The sequence below is a fragment of the Protopterus annectens genome, chromosome 5.part0 (assembly GCF_019279795.1).
Source record: "Protopterus annectens isolate FY-2018-M chromosome 5.part0, PAN1.0, whole genome shotgun sequence".
NCBI lineage: Eukaryota > Metazoa > Chordata > Ceratodontiformes > Protopteridae > Protopterus > Protopterus annectens.
The window spans coordinates 757837839-757856089 of NC_056735.1; the positions used below are offsets into that span (position 1 = coordinate 757837839).

Consider the following 18251-nt stretch of genomic DNA (forward strand, 5'->3'; position numbering starts at 1 on the left):
GAACGTGCACATCCACGAACTGTTTACGCAAAAACCGAAGCGCCGACTTCCTGAAATGTTGAATAAATATTGACTTTCGACATCTCTGATTGCTCCACCGCTGAAACAAGTGCTACCATGGGTCAAAAAGGGGGAGAAATTTTGGAATTCAGCTCTTCAGTTTTCAAGGTTTCGGAATTTCGCAGTTTGCAGTTCGCAGCTCGCAGCAACAGTTTCGAAGATGTTGCCGTCGAACATTCAAAGGTAAACTGTGTAAATGTGCTAATGGAATCAAGGTTATTGCTTCTGCCATGGTCCCCAAAAGTTTTAGGACTATCCATGCTTGTGCTTTTTTCTTTGTGAGAAGATTTTGAACCTGACATCGTAGAACTTGAATTCTTTCTGGAGGAAGTTTGGCCATCATACTTGTATCCAATTCTGCTCCTATAAATACGACATGCTGAGAAGGCAGCAAGGCAGATTTCTCCTAGTTTACTGTAATTCCTTGGTGAGAGCAGAACTGCAAGGTGGTGCATTTCGCTTTTCTTAGTAGATGCTAAGTGGTAGCGGTTAGGAGCCAGTCGTCTTAAGTATGGAAATACCCGGAATCCTAGGCGCCTCAAGTGAGCCACGACTACTGACATACATTTGGTGAACACACTGGAGGCTGCAGTGAGGCTAAATGGCAGATCTCGAAACTGGTAGTGACTAGCTCCCAGCTGAAAACCCAGGTGTCTTTTGGATTGTCTGTCCATTCTTATGTGGTAGTACATATCCTGGAGGTCTATCGAGCACATCCAATCGTCTTGTCCCGAAAAAGGAGTACTGACTGCGGTGTTACCATCCGGAACTTGGACTTTCTTACTGATTTGTTTAGACTGCCAAGATCCAGAACTGGTCTCCAGTCCCCTGTTTTCTTTGGAACTAAAAAGAATCTCGAGTAAGTTCCGGATCCTATTTGGTCTGTGGGGATTGTTTGGATGACTCTTTTGTCTAGCAACTTCTGAATTTCTAACATTGCCTGTTCCCTTTGACTGGATGGAACATTTGGGATCTTTTTTATGTTTGGGACGGGGAAGGAAAATGGTATGGAGTAACCTTTGGATAGGATGCTTTGGAACAACTTGTCTTTTATTTGTAGCCAGGCTTGTGGATATAAAGATAAGTGGCCCCCGACTACCTCCAGAGATGAACAGATGGGCCTCCCTTCAGGAGTGCTGAAAGGGTTTACCAAAGAAAGATTCGCTGTCGCCCAGATTCTGCGGGCCCCCCTCTGCCACGTGGTCGGCGTCTTCCATTACTACTTCCCCCTCTGCTCCTGGGGGAAGATTCACCACGTGTGTCCAGAAAAGCTCTCTGGGATTTTCGGCACCACATTTTGCCACTTCCTTTCTGACCTTTGGGATAAGGTCTGGTAGACATGGAAAAACAGACTCCTATGGCAGAGAGTCTTTCCTTCTTGCTCACACCTGGTTAGTGTGTCCTTAAATTTGGGCCCAAACAGAGATGAGCCATCAAATGAGGAGTTCACAAAGGAAGATTTAAATGGCATACAAGCACATCCAAGAATGTCTCATTAGGGAAATTCCTGAACCCACTGCTCTACTTGCTCCATCCACTGCATAAGAAATCAGTCTCATGGAGGAGTTGACAACTGAATTTAAGGTACAGGGCTGAGAGGAAACCTTCTCCAAACCCCCCTTCAGCTACTGAACCTTGGAGAGTATCTCCTAACTCCTTCAGGAGATCTCTCTGCAATCTAGCGATCTGAGAGCAAAAGTCGCTGAAGAAAAAAAATGCAAATTCCATATCTGTCCATCGTACGAGACTCCTTGTTCGTTGGATGAAAAGAAGAAGATGTCTCTGAGAGTTCCTTCTTGGTGGCTGCCATCACCAGCATAGCATCTACTGGGACTCCCTTAGTTAAAAAGGTTTTGTCTGAAGGGGACGTGAAGAGCTTATTTGGCCTATGAGGAACAGGTTCCACTGAATCTGGAGACTCCCACGCCTTCTGAGAAACTAGATCCAGAAGTTCGTTGAAAGGTGGAGACATCCAAGTGGAGGAAGGGTGAGATCCAAAGGCCTTCAGGTACACGGACTCTGCTGAAGGGTTGGTGGACTTCCAGCCGCCTCTCTGCTTAAGTATTTCTAAGATGTCTCCAAAGGAAACATCATCAGGAGGCAACGATGGGGACCCCTCAGCTTCATCAAGGTCAATATCAGATATGATGGACTCCTCTGGGTAGTCTAAATGCTTCGTCTTACATAGCCTCTTCCGAGGGACCTTTTCAGTGGGGTATTCTGGAGAGGTTTCAGAAGAGTGGGGGGGTACCCTGTGGGGCATCCTGAGGCCTAGGATCTCCGCATCCTTGTGGATGCAATGGTATAGAGGCAGACACCGGTACTTTGAGGGAAGAGTGTCTGGAGATGACAGTGGAACTGGCTGTGGAGATAATACTCTCCTCATCACCTCAAATGCCCACCGGCCCTGATCCGAGAAAATCCCTGGATCTGAAGAAGTCGAGGGAATCCCCAGAATCAAGGACAATGGCCCCGAGGCTGAGGTAGGAGCTGAGCTCACCCAAGCCGATGCCCCGAGAGGCAAGGTCGGATCTGACAATTGTCCTATCTGACTTACCTCCCTGGACCCGACTGGAGAGTATCGACTCCTAGAATTCTTGAGCTCTGATGGAGCCAAGGATGTCGGCACAATGGTTGGATTTGAAGATCCTGTGACAGGTCTCGGGTCCTATAGTTCCACTAGCAACTGCTCAGGACATTCTGACTCCTAAGACTGAGGTCAGATCAGAGGAGGAATCGGAGCAGAAGGGGTGGATGTGGTTGAGACTGAGGCCCTTGGAGTTGGATCCGATAACAGCATGGCCAGCACTGGTGTCCTTAATAGCCTCTGTACCACTCGATCCACGTCATCGTCGGACAGGTTCCTGGAAGACGAAGTGGAGGGGGCTGGAGACTTGGAAGATTGAAGTACAGGAGATCTGAGAGCAGGGGAGAATGGCTCCAAGACAGGTGACTGGCTCCGCAACTCAAACTCTACTGGCATCGAGACTGATGGAGCCGGAGCTGCGGATTTTTTAGATTCGACAGACTTAGGATCCGGTGTCGAAACTTTGGCAATCTTTTTTGACGGCTCTGAAAGAGCACTAGAAGAGGAAGATCAATTCCCAGACTTGTCAGATTTTGAAGATGAAGACTGGTCAGACCTTGATAAACCTGGGCCTTCTTGTATTGCTTCTGAGAAGGGAGATTTTAAGAGACCTCTTGATATCAATTTGTCTTTCCTCTTCAGGAGAGCCCTGTGATTAAAGGAATGACAAATGGATCAAGACACCTGGAGATGGACAGCTCCTAAGCAATAGACACAAATTGTCTGTCAGTTAGGGACATTTTCTGCCCACATTTCTCACATTTTTTGAAACTAGAGGGTTTTGAATCTTTAGAACACATCCTAGAAGCTAGAGAAAAAATATTTTTTTATATCAACAACAAGCTAACAGTAGAATTTAACTACAAAAAGGAGATATAGAAGATGAAAGGGAGGACACAGCCCTCTAACGTAAATGGGCTATGCCCGGGAGAGTGAAAGGAAAAAAGGTAGCCTCTAACTTAAACGGGCTAAGTGTAATGTAGTTCTCTAAATTAAACAAACTGACCTTAACAATTTCTAAAAGGAGGAAGCAAGAGAATGAATAGCCCTCTAACTTAAACGGACTACAGAGAGTCCTAAGAAAGAGGCCGGGATAGGGTCAATAAGGCCTAAGGGGAAGATGACTGCCCACAGCAGAAAAAGCAGCAGAACAAAGTAGAAACAATTAACTAGCACAAAAAAAACTAGCTGTCAAGATCAAAAATATAGCAAAAAAAGGCAATTTCCCACAACAGTGATATAAGAAAGAATATATTTACCTAAAGCCAGCAGAATGAGCACCCAATCTTGTTTAGCGGCAAACGAGATCTGGGGAGCTTTTCTAGTGCATGCTGGGGAAGGGTTTAGCCACGAGCTAGTGGAAGACCTCAAGCTTGTGTATAAAGGCCGAGTCGGATCCGAGGATCAGATCTGAACCCATCCTGGTAAGAATGAAGGAGAGAGAGAGGATAACACATCTACAGTTATCTTAATGAAACTTGAGAGCTACGGCTGACCACATCTTTCTGTGAAAATGTGAAACGTGATATGTTAGGGTGCATTATGGGTAAGAGGGAAGCTCAAAAGCTTTTTGGTTACCAAGAGTTTTAGTAACAGACAAGCTGAAGATAGAATGAAAATTGATATCAGATCTGTAGATTCATTTAAGGACCCCTGTACATGAGTAGCTCAAGCTTTGAGTTTTTCTAATCAGATCAACCAATTAGTTAATGACAGTTATAGAGCTATAGCTTGTAGAAAAAGATTTATAAAGTCTGGGAAATCAGAAATTATGAAATCATTGTTTATTAATTACATTAGACCCAAACTTGAGTAGGGAACAACAATATGGAAGCCTTATAAGAAAGCAGGCATGAGTAAACTAGAAAGACTACAGTGGAAATATGTCAAGGGGATCCATGGGTGTGAAAATTTAAGTTATTATGAAAGACTAAAATATCTGAACTTGTACAGTGTCACTTATAAATATTTAAGAGGAGATCTTATTCAGGTATATGGGACATTTACAGACAATTACCTCTGGGAATGTTTGGGGTTATCAAAACGTAGTAGAGAATCATCAGACAACCTATGTGGAAAATTATATAGGAATGAGAAGTGTACCAATTGGTTCTCTGAGAGAGCAGCTGATGCATGGAACAGACTACCAAATTGCATTAAAGTAAGCGCTAGTTAGACATATTTTAAGAACAGTTTGGACTCTTATTATGGGAATAACTGTTTTGGTATACTGGCAGGCTAGAAGGTCATTAATGCACATGCTTGAAATATTTGTATGTATATATGTATGCCATAAAGAGACAACCTCCACCTTCAAATACCTAGGATTATGGCTTGATCAGTCACTAAACTTCTATGTCCACATAGACAAAGTGACAGTCAAAATAAATTCCCTCCTGTCCTGGCCCAGAAAGATCTCCTCTTTTCTGTTCCAACCAACCAAAGCAGCCATTGGCAAAGGAGTTCTCCTTTCTCAATTTGAATATGGGCTCCCAGTTTTTGCTTCTGCATTCAAGAAAAACATTGCTCCACTTCTCTATCTTTAACTGCATCTGCCGATTCATTGCAAACTCACCTTTCGGTGAGCATCACTATATCACCCTAGGACGATAAAACAAATATGTAACCTACTTTTAGGATCCCAACTTTACAAACTATTCCAGCAAGACTTCAGGAAAAAAAAAAACTCCTAATACAATCTGAGGCACTACTCACAAGCCACACCAACTTTCATTACCCCTAGAACCAAACTCCACATTACTTTTCTCCTCTCAGGCACCTAATTTTTGGCAAGCTCCCCCCATTAACATTAAGATAATCAGCATTTATTCCAAATTCAGAATGCAAAAACATTTCTTCATCCAAGCAAAATGCTCCTGCTTCATCACAGGACATATCACTTAACCTATCTCCTTTCTGAGTCTCTTATTCTCTCTCAACATTCACTGAAGATTGACCCATTAAAAAAAATAATGTATATATTGTACATTACACTCTGCTGAATTGTACACTGCACTATGCTTGTTCACTGGAATGTATATGCACATTTTTTTTTCCGTAATTAATCTGAACTACTCTGTTATTGCTTACATTTCTCTCTTTTTTGTTTGTGAAATGTTTTGTTAGCACTGATTGATGCACTATCCTGGTAAACAAATATAAATGAATAAATAAATATCCCATTGGGACCAGACTATACACACATGTTGTTTTTGTCACTTTTGTACAATCTAGGAGAGTGTCATTCGTATTTGTACACCACACAGAGATTACAAAGCTTACACAGTAGAGGGAAGACCATATCCCACATACAGGTATCAGTGCTTACACAATAAGGTAAGACAACGTGTTAAGAACTATTATGAAAGTACAGGGCCTTTGTATGTTTAACTACATTGGACAAAGTCTGCTGCATGGTGGACAATGGTTATGAACAGCACCCTACAGGTTCATAATTACGATCGCATAAGAGTAAAATAATTCAAATAAGACTACCTTGACCTAAGCTGTTAATACTCAACCAACAGAGCATAACGCCTTATCAGTATTAGGTGGCAGTATTTTACAGTTATCAGTGAAAGTTCTAGTAAAAATATATTTAATTCAAGGGTATGAGAAGTTGAAGCTAATTTTCCAAATAATTAAAGGAAAGACTAGCAATTCATATAGCTCCAAAATGTAAGGTTAAATTATTAATGAGATTTAACCAGACCAATCACAACCCCTGCCATCTACATTCAACTTTACTTTTATTACTTACTTCAAATCATTACGCACCAAATGGAAACAGTTTAAGAATTGATGTGAGGATGGGAAAGCTTTCAGTTATAACTACTACATGCTCAAACTATGATTTCAATTTCTACTACATTGAACTTTCTCAACATCTTCTATTATGGAATTATATTTTAGAAATAAGATTTCTGGGACAGCAATGCTGGCAGATAACGCAGTAAGCAGAAATTGTGGCCATTCCAACTATATCTAAAATTGAATCTTACATGTTTTTTTACCATTAACTATAAAATGCAATAGATGTGTTTTACTGTACTCAGAAAATATTAACAGAAACATGCCATACTTTCACTTTTTAATAACTGCAAATTTAAGAATTAGCATGGTTAATGACTATACTGTACTGCTTCTTAAAAGAAAGACTCCAGTGTGCAGATGCAAGCAAACAAATACCCCTGGTTATACAGCTTTCTTAAGTTAAGGTGATTTCTTAACAGACTATGAAGGCTACTGAAATGTGACTAACATGGTACAACTTAACAGTGTGTGTTCTACTCTTATCATATGAATAAAATTACATTAAATGCATTACATGGTTTGGGTCTTCCCTGGTCTTGAACTTTGCACTCTCATATTTCCTTCCTTTCAGGTGAAGCAGCAGCATAAGCCATATCGTTAAATGGGTATTTAGTTGTCAAGAGCAAAATAAAGTCATATTTTGATGAACAAAATTTATCACAGTATAGAAGATGTATAAAAATAAAGATCAGCAAAACTACTCTGTATGCATGTAAACACAACACTGATATGATGTTTATAATCATAGGTAAAGTTATTTTATTGCTCATCACAAGTCTTCATATGTTAGTTATGCTGTGGAATGCTTTTTAAGGAATGTCCTTGATGGTTTCTAAAGCAGTGACTCCTTTATCTTGGATTCTGCTGTTAATTATAAAGAAAAAAAAGAAAAGCTTTCTATATATGGAACCTCTCAGTAGGTTCCCATTCCAATATCTTATTATCACACCTCACAGAGAAGCCTCAATGTACTGAAGCCCTTGTGATGCTAGTACAAAAATGCAATATAACATGATTACCTTGACATTCTGAGAACCTGGCTAGGATTAATGCCAACTGCATAAACTCCATTTCCATTAGATTGCTGCTGAAGAGAGTTATAATAGCCTAACTAAAATTAACGGTACATCTGCCAATATAATTATTACCTTGCCAAAGTAACGAGGGAACTTGTATTCATTTTCAATGACATGAGCAAATCCTCCTTGAAGGCCGAAATCCACCGAGAAATAGGGCAATGCTTTTGGGACCTTAGGAAGAAGGGAAAACTCAGAATTAGCAGACAGAATAAGTTTAAGTACAAAGACAGATGTACACTATCTCCACCACTAACATTCACTGGATCAGTTAATTTTGTGCTAAAGAACTACTGCCCATTATAATAAAGAGATGTTCATAATTAGTATGAATAATAAAAAAGTAACTGGACATATTTTTAGCAAAATACATTCATTACAGGCTCAACCACAAGTAATATTATCCTTGTGTATGATAAAAATCAGAAATACTTTCCATATGAAAAGGAACAGCGCTGAAGGGTTCCTGCCTATTACAGACATGCAAATACATTAGCATAGCATTACATTTTAATTGCCGCAGTACATGGTACACTCTAATTATAGAGCAGGATTACAGACAATTACAAGAGAAGAGAAGGAATACTCATTGTCTTTTTGCAGGCTGAAAACTTGGCACTCGTTAGAGGGATACAGTAATTTTTTATGCAGATATTTTAAACTCATAACTGACTGCTTATCAAACACTACAAAGAAAAGTGTTAGAGCTAGTCACAAACTGATGAAATGCACATATTTCTACAGCAAACATTTACGCAGAAAGAGCCTTATACCTCCAGAAAAAAAATATTTTAAGCAAAGTAGTAGCATTAGACACTGAAACTGCATACTCAGTTATAGTATTAGCTGTTTCTGTTGATTTTAGAAAGAATGGTTAGAGCAAGCTAAACATTGGCCTTAAACCACACACGTCAGACCACTAGGAGATACCTATTCAGTAAAAAAGAAGAATTTCAGTTTAGCATAAGTTATGTAATACTTGGCCATTCTGTGAATGAATATATTACCTTCCATACTCAGCTTCTGCAACTTTGCTCTCCGCTATTGGTCAAGGAGAAATTACTTTAAAAAGCCACAGGAAGAACCAAAAAAAATCAAAGCATGTGTATTTGTATTTTATTATATCTCATTTCTAACAGGAGAAGCAGACATTGCATTTTCTGTGTGTTTGCTTAATATCCTTATAGTAATACTTCTTCAATAACCCCATCCCAAGGAGGGGTTATCATCCTAGAAAGCAGAGAGTTTTTTTTTTCCCTTGCACAAGTGCAGTTCCACATGACAGCCTGATAGCTGCAAAGTTCCCACAATGCCACTCTTGTGTACATATCCTTCTGGGGCTGCTGCCCAGAGTTTAGCATACTAATGACAGCTATTTCTGATGTGCTTTATGTATAATACTTAAAACTGCATTTTGCTGTTGCATACAGTTTATAAGAAATACTGAGCATTTAAAATGGGGTAGGTATATATGAATTCCCTGCCTAATATTCTGCCAAAATATCCTTCCATGACAGAGCTAAACAGAATTGTACTTTTTTTGGCAATTATCTTTTCCCACACTGTCTCTTGACCATCCTTCTATTAAGCTTTCATGCATTAACATTTCAGTTCACCCTGTGTGGATCCCTAGCTCGACTGGTAGACAGGTGCAGCCTCATTTTTTTAGAAGGTTAGCATCTCAACAAGAGGCTATCATCATAGAAAGCACAGAGGGTATTTTTCCCCTTGCACAAGTGCAGTTCCACGATAGCCTGATGTCTGCAAAGCAAAGTTCCCACAATGCCACTCATGTGCATATCCTACTGTGGCTGCTGTGGTATGAACAGCTTGGTAAGCATGGATACCTCCACCTTACTGCTGTGTCTGGAATCTTCTGCCTCATCTGTAAGCCAGTAATGCAGTAGGTCACGCTTCCTGTAGGATGAGGAACCAAATTCATTTACTCACTTCCACCCCACTCATTGTTGGTTCCTCCATTGCCAATGCTGGTAAATGAACCCAGGCCATCTGGGGTGCACTCAGGCCTTGAAACCCTTAGCACTACTCAGCCAACATAAAACTCTATTTTCTGTAGAAACTGAAAACCCACAATTTAGCATTTCCTATGAAGTTATTCAATATTTCTAAACAAAAATGGGCATTTTAGAAGAAAAGGCTAAAGTGGCAGCTGATATGACCTTCTTCCCCCTTAACCAGGTTCCACTCTACTTCTGCCGCAGATACACGCACCTTCTTCTCTCATAAAGCAATAGTCTCCCAGCTGAACTGAGTCAACAGCTGGCACTACACTTCTACTCACCCTCCCCTCCATAGGCCAGTCCACTGAAGAAATGAGAGTCAGCACACTCATGTTTTAGTACCTACTTACTGGCTTGTTGTGGAGGTGAATAAAGGATGGTGTAATTTACCAACTCAAATTTCTTAACTCTTCCACATCTGCACACATTTCAGACTCCAAACAAACTCACAGTAATTAATCAATCTATATGGCTTTGCAAAAACATCGGCTGATTTAGTTGCTGCTCATCCCCCCATCCATCCATCCACCACCTCCTTTTTCTCATATTATTCTTGGGGACGGGGTGTCACACTAGTGACCATCAACTAGAGCCAATTTTCATACTGTCAGGTGGCTAGCCCTGCCACAGTTATTCTTCCATACCACACACATGCGGACACACACACGCACACGCGCACATATTACTCACACCTACAGCCAATTTAGAGTGTCCAAGCCACCTACTGTGTGATGCTGGAATATGGAAGGAAAACATACGCAAACACAGGAATGCATGCAAACGCCACACAGAAGGCAACCCAGGCAACAATCAAAACTGGAAATCTCATGCTGTGAGGCAACAACACTACCTGCTGGATTATTATTTCCTGCGGATCACTATGTAAAACATATGCAAAATGGCCATAGTAAACACACTTAAATAATGGAGTGGATGCTGCATTCATGTTTTGCAGCAAATGGTGAAATGCAGCATTAACTATAATTGCACTGCCACAATTCTTGGACATAAATCATTTGCATCTAATACAAAAACATTAAGTAATATAACCACTGATCTAACTTTACAAAAATGGGAAGAAGGGATTAAGCTTGCAACAGTTAAATCACTGGAAAAGACATCACCTGCATTTAAGGGTGAAAAACTGTGCAAAAACTACAATATTCCAGTTGGTGCAGCCAGAACTTAAGTTTTGGTTGACACACTGTGGTTTAAAAAATTATGTATCCTGCTTTGAAAATCTTACTTAGTATATTTATACAGAAGAAATTAAAAAAAAAAGAATGGGAGATGTTTTTGTTTGTCTTCAAATCTCTCAGGTTACAGCCTTCTAAATATGGTTGCTTGACAGAGACAGATTACTTGTTCCTTCCAACTAAATACAAGAAAGAAATGAGATTTAAGTACTGCCTTTTCCATTTAATGCTTTGCTCCAACAAAGCTTATAGAGCTGCATCACTGTTCTGTTACTGAAGAATTAAGATATTTCTGACAGTAAAGTGCTTGCTTCTTTTCCCTACCTCTTCCAGCGTAGGTGATGTACTAAACGTACACAGTCATCCAACATGAGAATGAATGCTCTCCTGCAGGTGTTAACATACAGACATCTCCGGTAAAAAAGAAAGCTGCTGGTAAGCAGGGACTGAAAAAAAAAAGCAAATAGCTACTATTTCTATGCTTGCTACACATAGCTTTCCTATTTAGTGAGCGTAAAATGAAAAAAAAAAGGGGAGGGATACCTAAAAAGAATGAAAAAAAAGCTCATATAGCACAAGTAACTGCAACAGCCTCAGTGATGCAAGGATGTAGGACTAATCCCTGAAGCACTTACTTATTTTCCACGTATCTTTGCAGTGTTCACTAAATATGTCTATCATACTCTTGTAACTGGATTCCAAAGGCCTAACTAATGGTTGAAACTCAGACAAATGGTATGCCATAATTGGAATTACAATGTAGAGATAGAATATGCCACTTGATTTGGGGTAAGGGACTGTTAGGCCCTTCTTATAGTAGGGCATAAAAATTGCTATAATGAAGCACAAATACTTGACCTTTGTCTTGGCAAGTGAAAATGTTACAGGGATTTTCATAAGGCATAAATGTCTCTAATTACCTGAAACATGACACAAATATCACTTGCATGTCCCTTAAAGTCAGGAAAAAGCTCAGCATCCATACATCTAGATAATCTGATATGTTAGAAGTTAATTCCTAGGCAGCAAAATCATTTGCATACATCTACCCAAGCAACATGTCTTTACTGTGATATGTACAGCCAAACATTCTTCATTACTAAATGGTCTTAATCACAGCTTTGTTACTCATAACAATGATTTCACATCTACGTTAACCGATGGAATGTGTACCTCTATTTTCAGGCTCCCTAGTGAGATCCCACGCTGTACAGCAAATTAAAAACTGGTAATTATGCACTGTAAAATTCCTGACAAGTACAATTTGTGGCATTAACACTGCACCCCATACAATCTTTCATTTGCTTTCTGTTCTTTTTTTCTGTTACTGGGACTTGAAGGTGCTTTTTTTAGTAGAAAGATGATACCATGAAACATACTGCTCTGAAAAACATACATATACTTATAAGATGGGCTTCTGAAATAAATAAACTGGTTTACACATCATGTGACTGTGTCCTTAAATCTATAAGGACTCTAGTCACCCTGATCTTAAACCATTTTACATAAGCAAACTAACCCTCCTTCAACCAGCAGCTACATCAGATCACACTTAACAAAAAGAGTTTCGACCTTTACTCTCACTAAAATGTAACCAATAATGACTAAGAAAAGTAATTATACATGAAAGTTAGTTAATATTCAAAACCTTGCATACCGACTGGAAAGACCAATCAGCATGCACATCGTAAATCTAGCACTCCGCATGAAAAGTAGAGACCTTAAGTGATAAAAAGAGTGTATATACTCTTTGATATAGTAGAAACCTGTTCTGTGGAAAAGAATGATGTGTTAACTTACAATAAGAAACTCATGTATACTCATATAAGGATTGCCCCCACAAAACTTCCACTGAGGCAAACTCCTGTAGAATAAACATACCACAACTTCCAGTACATTTAATAATAGCCTACTCATGGAAATAGGTTCCTTATGGCCAGTAGCTACAATACTTATTTTTTCAGCCCAGCTGCCAAACACCACAGTTCTGTTTAGGTGGTTCATAGCTGTGTTGAAAAAAATAATTATCACCAATAACAGCACCACAAAACCATACATTTGAAAAGGACTAAATAGTTCATGACTGAAATGCGAGGACTCTTTTCTTAAGAAAGAAAGAAAGAAAGAAAAGATAGCAAAAACTGTGATGTACTGCCTAAAACTTCAGCTTGTACATGCTCAATGCTTGCTTAGTACATATGTTTAGATATCCCCTATAACACAAGAACCAAGGAGTACACATTATTTAGAAAAGGTAAGCATTTGTTTTTGGGAAGACTGTATAAAAAAAGAAGTTATGTACTTACCATAACGTTCCATGTGAGTTGTTCATCTCGCCTTCATTATTACACATGGGTTCGGAGTTGATCCATCAGCTCCGAGTCGGTTGCTTTCACAAGCTCAAGATCTTACAGTCGCTCGAGGCCAAGTCCCTATCCCATGATGCTCTCTGTCTCACCTCAGATCTAGTTTGCTGATCCCAGTATGTAACACATATAACACCTAACAGGTACTCCAGCCGGAGTAAGAAATGGCATAACAAGACTCACCAAACCGCAAGTCTTACTCGTTCTTCGAGAAACCTGGAGGAGGAAGGTGGGTGGGAATGTAAGAATGAAAAAAGGATGAATAATGGCCTATATAAACACACTCTAAAACACACCACAGCAACATTTCATTTCACCATCATTGATAAAATAGTACGTGACAGAACCAACAAATCTGGCTGACACACTAAATTAAATGCTAAAGAGAAAAAGTGGATTGTAAAGTTAGGTGGATTGTTCCACCCTGGTCTAAATTAATATTTATGAGCTCACCAATTAAGTTTTTTGACTAATTGTATCTGTATATAAGGACTACAAGATGTTTGGCACATTAACACTGATGAAGGCTAGGTTAATTCCATAGCCGAAACCGGTCTGTTATTTCTTGTTTTCCATTAAATAACTTTTACACAGCTCACAGTTGCTGGCTGTTGTCTTTGGTTTAACAATGCTTTCTACCCAAGAATATTTTGTAATTTCCAGCCAGGCGTCTGGATACAAAGACAAGCGACCCCCGACTGCCTCCAGAGTAGGACAGTCGGGCCTCCTTTCAGGAGCCCTGGTGGGGCTTGCCAAAGAACTGATCCCTGTCGCCCTGGTTTTGTGAACCCCCTCTGCCACTGGGGCAGTGTCTTCCATTATTACCCCCTCCTCTGCCCCTGGAGGGGGGTTCATTACGTGTGTTCTGGAAAGCTCCTTGGGACTTCCCAAACCACATTTTTCTACCTTTTTGCCCTTTAGGGTACGTTCTAGTAGGGGTGGAAAAATGGACTCCTACGGCAGATAGAGTCTTTCCAGCTTGCTCACACCTAGTGAGGGTCTCCTTGACTTTAGGCCCGAAAAGGGACGAGCCATCAAACGGGGTATTAACAAAGGAAGACTTGAAGGCTTCCACAAAGGAGCATAAGTGCATCCAGGAATGTCTCCAAAGAGATATTGCTGAACCCGCTGTCTGACTCGAACCATCGGCTGCATAAGAAATGAGCCGCATGGACGAGTTAACTATCGAATTAAGGGTATTAAGCTGGGCTGTCACCTTCTCATGGACACCTCCATCTGTATTACCCTGCAGCGTATCTCCAAGCTCTTTTAGGAGATCTCTTTGAAGACAGGTAAAATGAGTCAAGTAGTTGAGTGATCGCATAGCAAAAGTCACAGAACTAAAGATGCGTTTGCCATACCTGTCCATAGTCCTGGAATCTCTATTAGGAGGATGGACAGTAGAAGAGGTTTCAGACATCTCTTTCTTTGTGGCCGCTGCCACCACCACCATGACATCAACTGGCACTCCCTTGGTGAGGAACATTTTATCTTGGGGGGACGTAATAAATTAGATGGGCCTCTGAGGGACAGGTTCCATAGTATCAGGAGACTCCCACGCCCTTCGAGCAATCAATTCCATTAGTTCATCGAAGGGCAGAGTCACCCAGGAGGTGGAGGGTTGAGACCCAGAGGCTTTCAGGAGCACCGACTCATCATCAGTAGGGCTAATGGACTGCCAGTCACCCCTCTGCCTAAGGACTTCAAGGATATCAGCAAAGGAGATATCCTCCGAGGGGGACCATGGGGACCCTTCTGTGTCTGATGTAATAGACACCTGTGGGGAGTCCAAATGCCTCCTCTTGCAAAGTTTCTTCCTGAGAACCTCATCAGTGGGGTCTTCCGGTGAGGTCTCAGTAGAACATGGGCCACCTAATGGGATTACCTGAGGCTCTGGGTCTCAACGCTTTACAGGGACTTGCGATGTAGAGGCAGAAAGTGGCACTTTAGGGGAGGAGGAGGAAGGCCCTGATGACATGTGAGACTTGGAAGACATAACCCTCCTCACAGCATCGAAGGCTCCACTGCTCCGACCCAAAGAAGCCACCAGTTGTGAAGAAGATGGCAACCTCCCCGGCACCGACACAGTGGGGTCCAATCCAGAGGAAGGATCCGAGCTCATCCGCGCTGAAGCTCCGAGAGGAAGGGTCAGAACTGACATCGGTTCGACTCTCCCCTCCGGAGCCGACCAGAGAGTGTCAGCTCCCAGACTCCTCGAACGGCACCAAAGTAGTCCAGGCTGACGGAGCCGATAGCACTGGAACAGGCTTCAGCTCCAAAGGATCCACAATCATCAATTCTCCCTCCCCCGGCTCGGCCCGGAGGAGGAGTAGTCACAGCAGGTACAATGGTCTTTGGCTCTGAAACTGGTTGGGTCAAAGCCGATAATAATTTGGCCAGTGCAAGGTTCTTGAGAAGCTTCTGCACCACTCGGTCCACATCCACATTGGAGAGGGTTCTCGAAGAATGAGTCAAATGTATTGAAGAGGCCACTGATTGCAAAATGGGTAACCTCAAGGTTTCAGAGACCGGCTCCAATACCGGGGACTGGCTCTGAAGACTGCGAAGCCGGCGACCGCACCTTAACAGCAATGCTTGGAGCCGATGACTTGGGCTCCGACGAAGCTTTAGAGGACTTCGACCCCTTTGATGACTTGGAAGCCTGGTCAGCCTTGTCCAAGGACTCCTGAAATTCTGGTTTCAGCAAACCTCTGTCCACCAGTTTTCTCCTGTGCTCCCGTAACACCCTGTTGCTAAAAGAGTGGCAAATGGAGCAATCCTCCTGGAGATGGACTGGCCCCAAACAATAAACACAATTAATATGCGAATCAGTAATCAACATTGTTTCTCCCTCTGATCAGCCATATCAACAACAAAAAACTATGCACCAATCAGAAAGCAATCTAGAAAAACTATGTAAACCACACTAGAAGGTAACAGCTATTAACACAGCACACACACACAGCAAACTCTACCGTATCTATATAGGGAAACACACTGTTTAGCAACAACTAAAGCACAGCCAAAAGGCCTAAGAGCAGCCGCTCTTAAAAGACGAAAATCTCTTCAGAAAGAAAGGCAGGGATGAAGCCTGAACTCCAACTAAGGCTAACTAGCCCAACAAAATACTGACTAGAGAAAAATGCAAAATTTTTGATATAAAGCTAACAAGAATACTGGCTCAAACTCTCTCTCAACTTCCGATCTGTTGCAGCGGAAAACTAGATCTGAGGTGAGACATGGAGCATCATGGGATAGGGACTTGGCCTCGAGCTACTCTAAGATCTTGAGCTTGTGAAAGCGGCCGACTCAGAGCCAATGGATCGGCTCCGAACCCATGTGTAAAAATGAATGGCAAGATTGAACAACTTCACATCTTAAAATGCTGAGAAACTGTACACATTCTATCTGCCTTTTAAGGGTAGTTGGCTGACTATCAGGAAAAATTGTAGGCAATAACACACACAACCTCCAGATCTGACAGAACCGGAGGAATGGATTAAGGTTCTGCAAACTGCTTCTATAACAGCTCATAGTATTTTCTAAGGGGCTGAGAAAGTTCAATGTTGTCCCAATGAAATACTGGCCTATTCTGGAAGCAGTCTCAGAGACGGAGAACCCCCTGCCAAAGGTAGATTCAGACACTGAGCTTTCCCCTGAGTCAGAAAATCTCTCTCTCTCTCTCTCTCAGTAAATAGTCTTACATGTGACAAATTGGTGAAGGCAGACAGAATGGAATATTTGCTAAAATACAGAAACAGCTTTAGTTAACGGGTATGGCATGACTTTGTTTGTTTCTGGCAACTACAATTTCATTAGAAAGATCTTACTATGAAATTTTCAAAAGTAGAGGAGGCACAAACGGAACAAGAAGCTATTCATCTACTGTTATAAGACATAAGACTACAGCTGGATGGTGATGACCCTAATTCTGTGGGCACGTTTGTTTTTCCTTATACTCTTTTAAGTGGGAACTTTCATACTGCTTGAATATAGTAAAATGATTGGTATTATAGTTACATCAATCTAATTTTCTTAAACATTAATGGGATTACCAACCACATTATATGAACAAAACTGATTAAATTTGTGAAATATTTACATATGGATACTACTTGTTTACAAGAAGTTAATTTGTTAACTTCAAAACATTTTGTATCAGCAAATACTAAAACATTTAGTAATGTGTTACTGAATTCAAATTAAAATAAGATAAGGGGTGAGGTATTTAGATTTTCACCTAATATATTAAAGTGTTACAGTACAAGGATGAAAATAACAATTATTTTGGCAAATCTCCAGTAAAAGAATTATTTCTTCATAATTTCTATGTCCTCTCCCTTTAAAGAATAAGAAAAGCTTTTGTATGTTTTTCCTCTGGGCTGTCACAGATAAAGGCTGAGTTTGTCATTCTAATGAGTGATTTAACATTGACCAATCGAAAAACGTACAAGATTTGGAAATAAAAACTTGCACTTGAATTGCTGTACTGATTTGGAAGTACAAACATTAAGACTATAGAGGCTGCACCCAGCTAGATTAGCTCAACTGGACAATTTTTGTCATTTTTCATTTATGGACATGGTAATTTCACCATGCAATTTGTCTGATGATACTCTTTTGTTGATTATACTTATTTTATGCAACAAATGATTAAAGGTTCTTTTTACCTTAGTTTATATGATCTGCCTCAAGGTGAAGAGTATTGAGGTGATTATTACTAAATGGAATCTAGAGATGGACCACTCTGTTTTTCAACAAGTATATTATGACATCTACTGAAAAATTATTTTAATACATTTTCCTGGAAGAATGGGTTGCATTAGAGCACAAAAAGTGTGTTGGTACGGCTGTGGTAAGGGAGGGACCTGGTATTATCTCTGGTGGCCCTGCTTCAGGATTTATCCCTGATGGACCAAGAACAGTCAACTTAGTGTGTTTAATATTAGACCAGAAGATAAACGACACCTACTCTGTTTGGATTCTAGGCAGGTATACTAATACCTTGGCTAGTGTGATAAAGCAAATCATTACAGGAAGTTTTGTCACAAAAACACTGATCCTATCCATACGTAATCAACTGTTAAGAGTCTGGTACATAACACTTTTAAATGACTGATTTTGTTTAATAA

The 18251-nt window shown here is 40.6% G+C and overlaps 1 protein-coding gene across 2 annotated transcripts in view; it reads right to left on the bottom strand.

Annotated features, from left to right (window-relative positions):
- CWF19L2 (CWF19 like cell cycle control factor 2) overlaps positions 1-18251 on the bottom strand; it is a 1774451-nt gene that overhangs the window by 100136 nt on the left and 1656064 nt on the right. For both annotated transcript variants that reach the window (XM_044072604.1, XM_044072603.1), the window contains one exon: positions 7609-7710. In XM_044072604.1, the coding sequence (XP_043928539.1) occupies positions 7609-7710 (102 nt within the window). The remainder of the gene's footprint in view (positions 1-7608; positions 7711-18251) is intronic.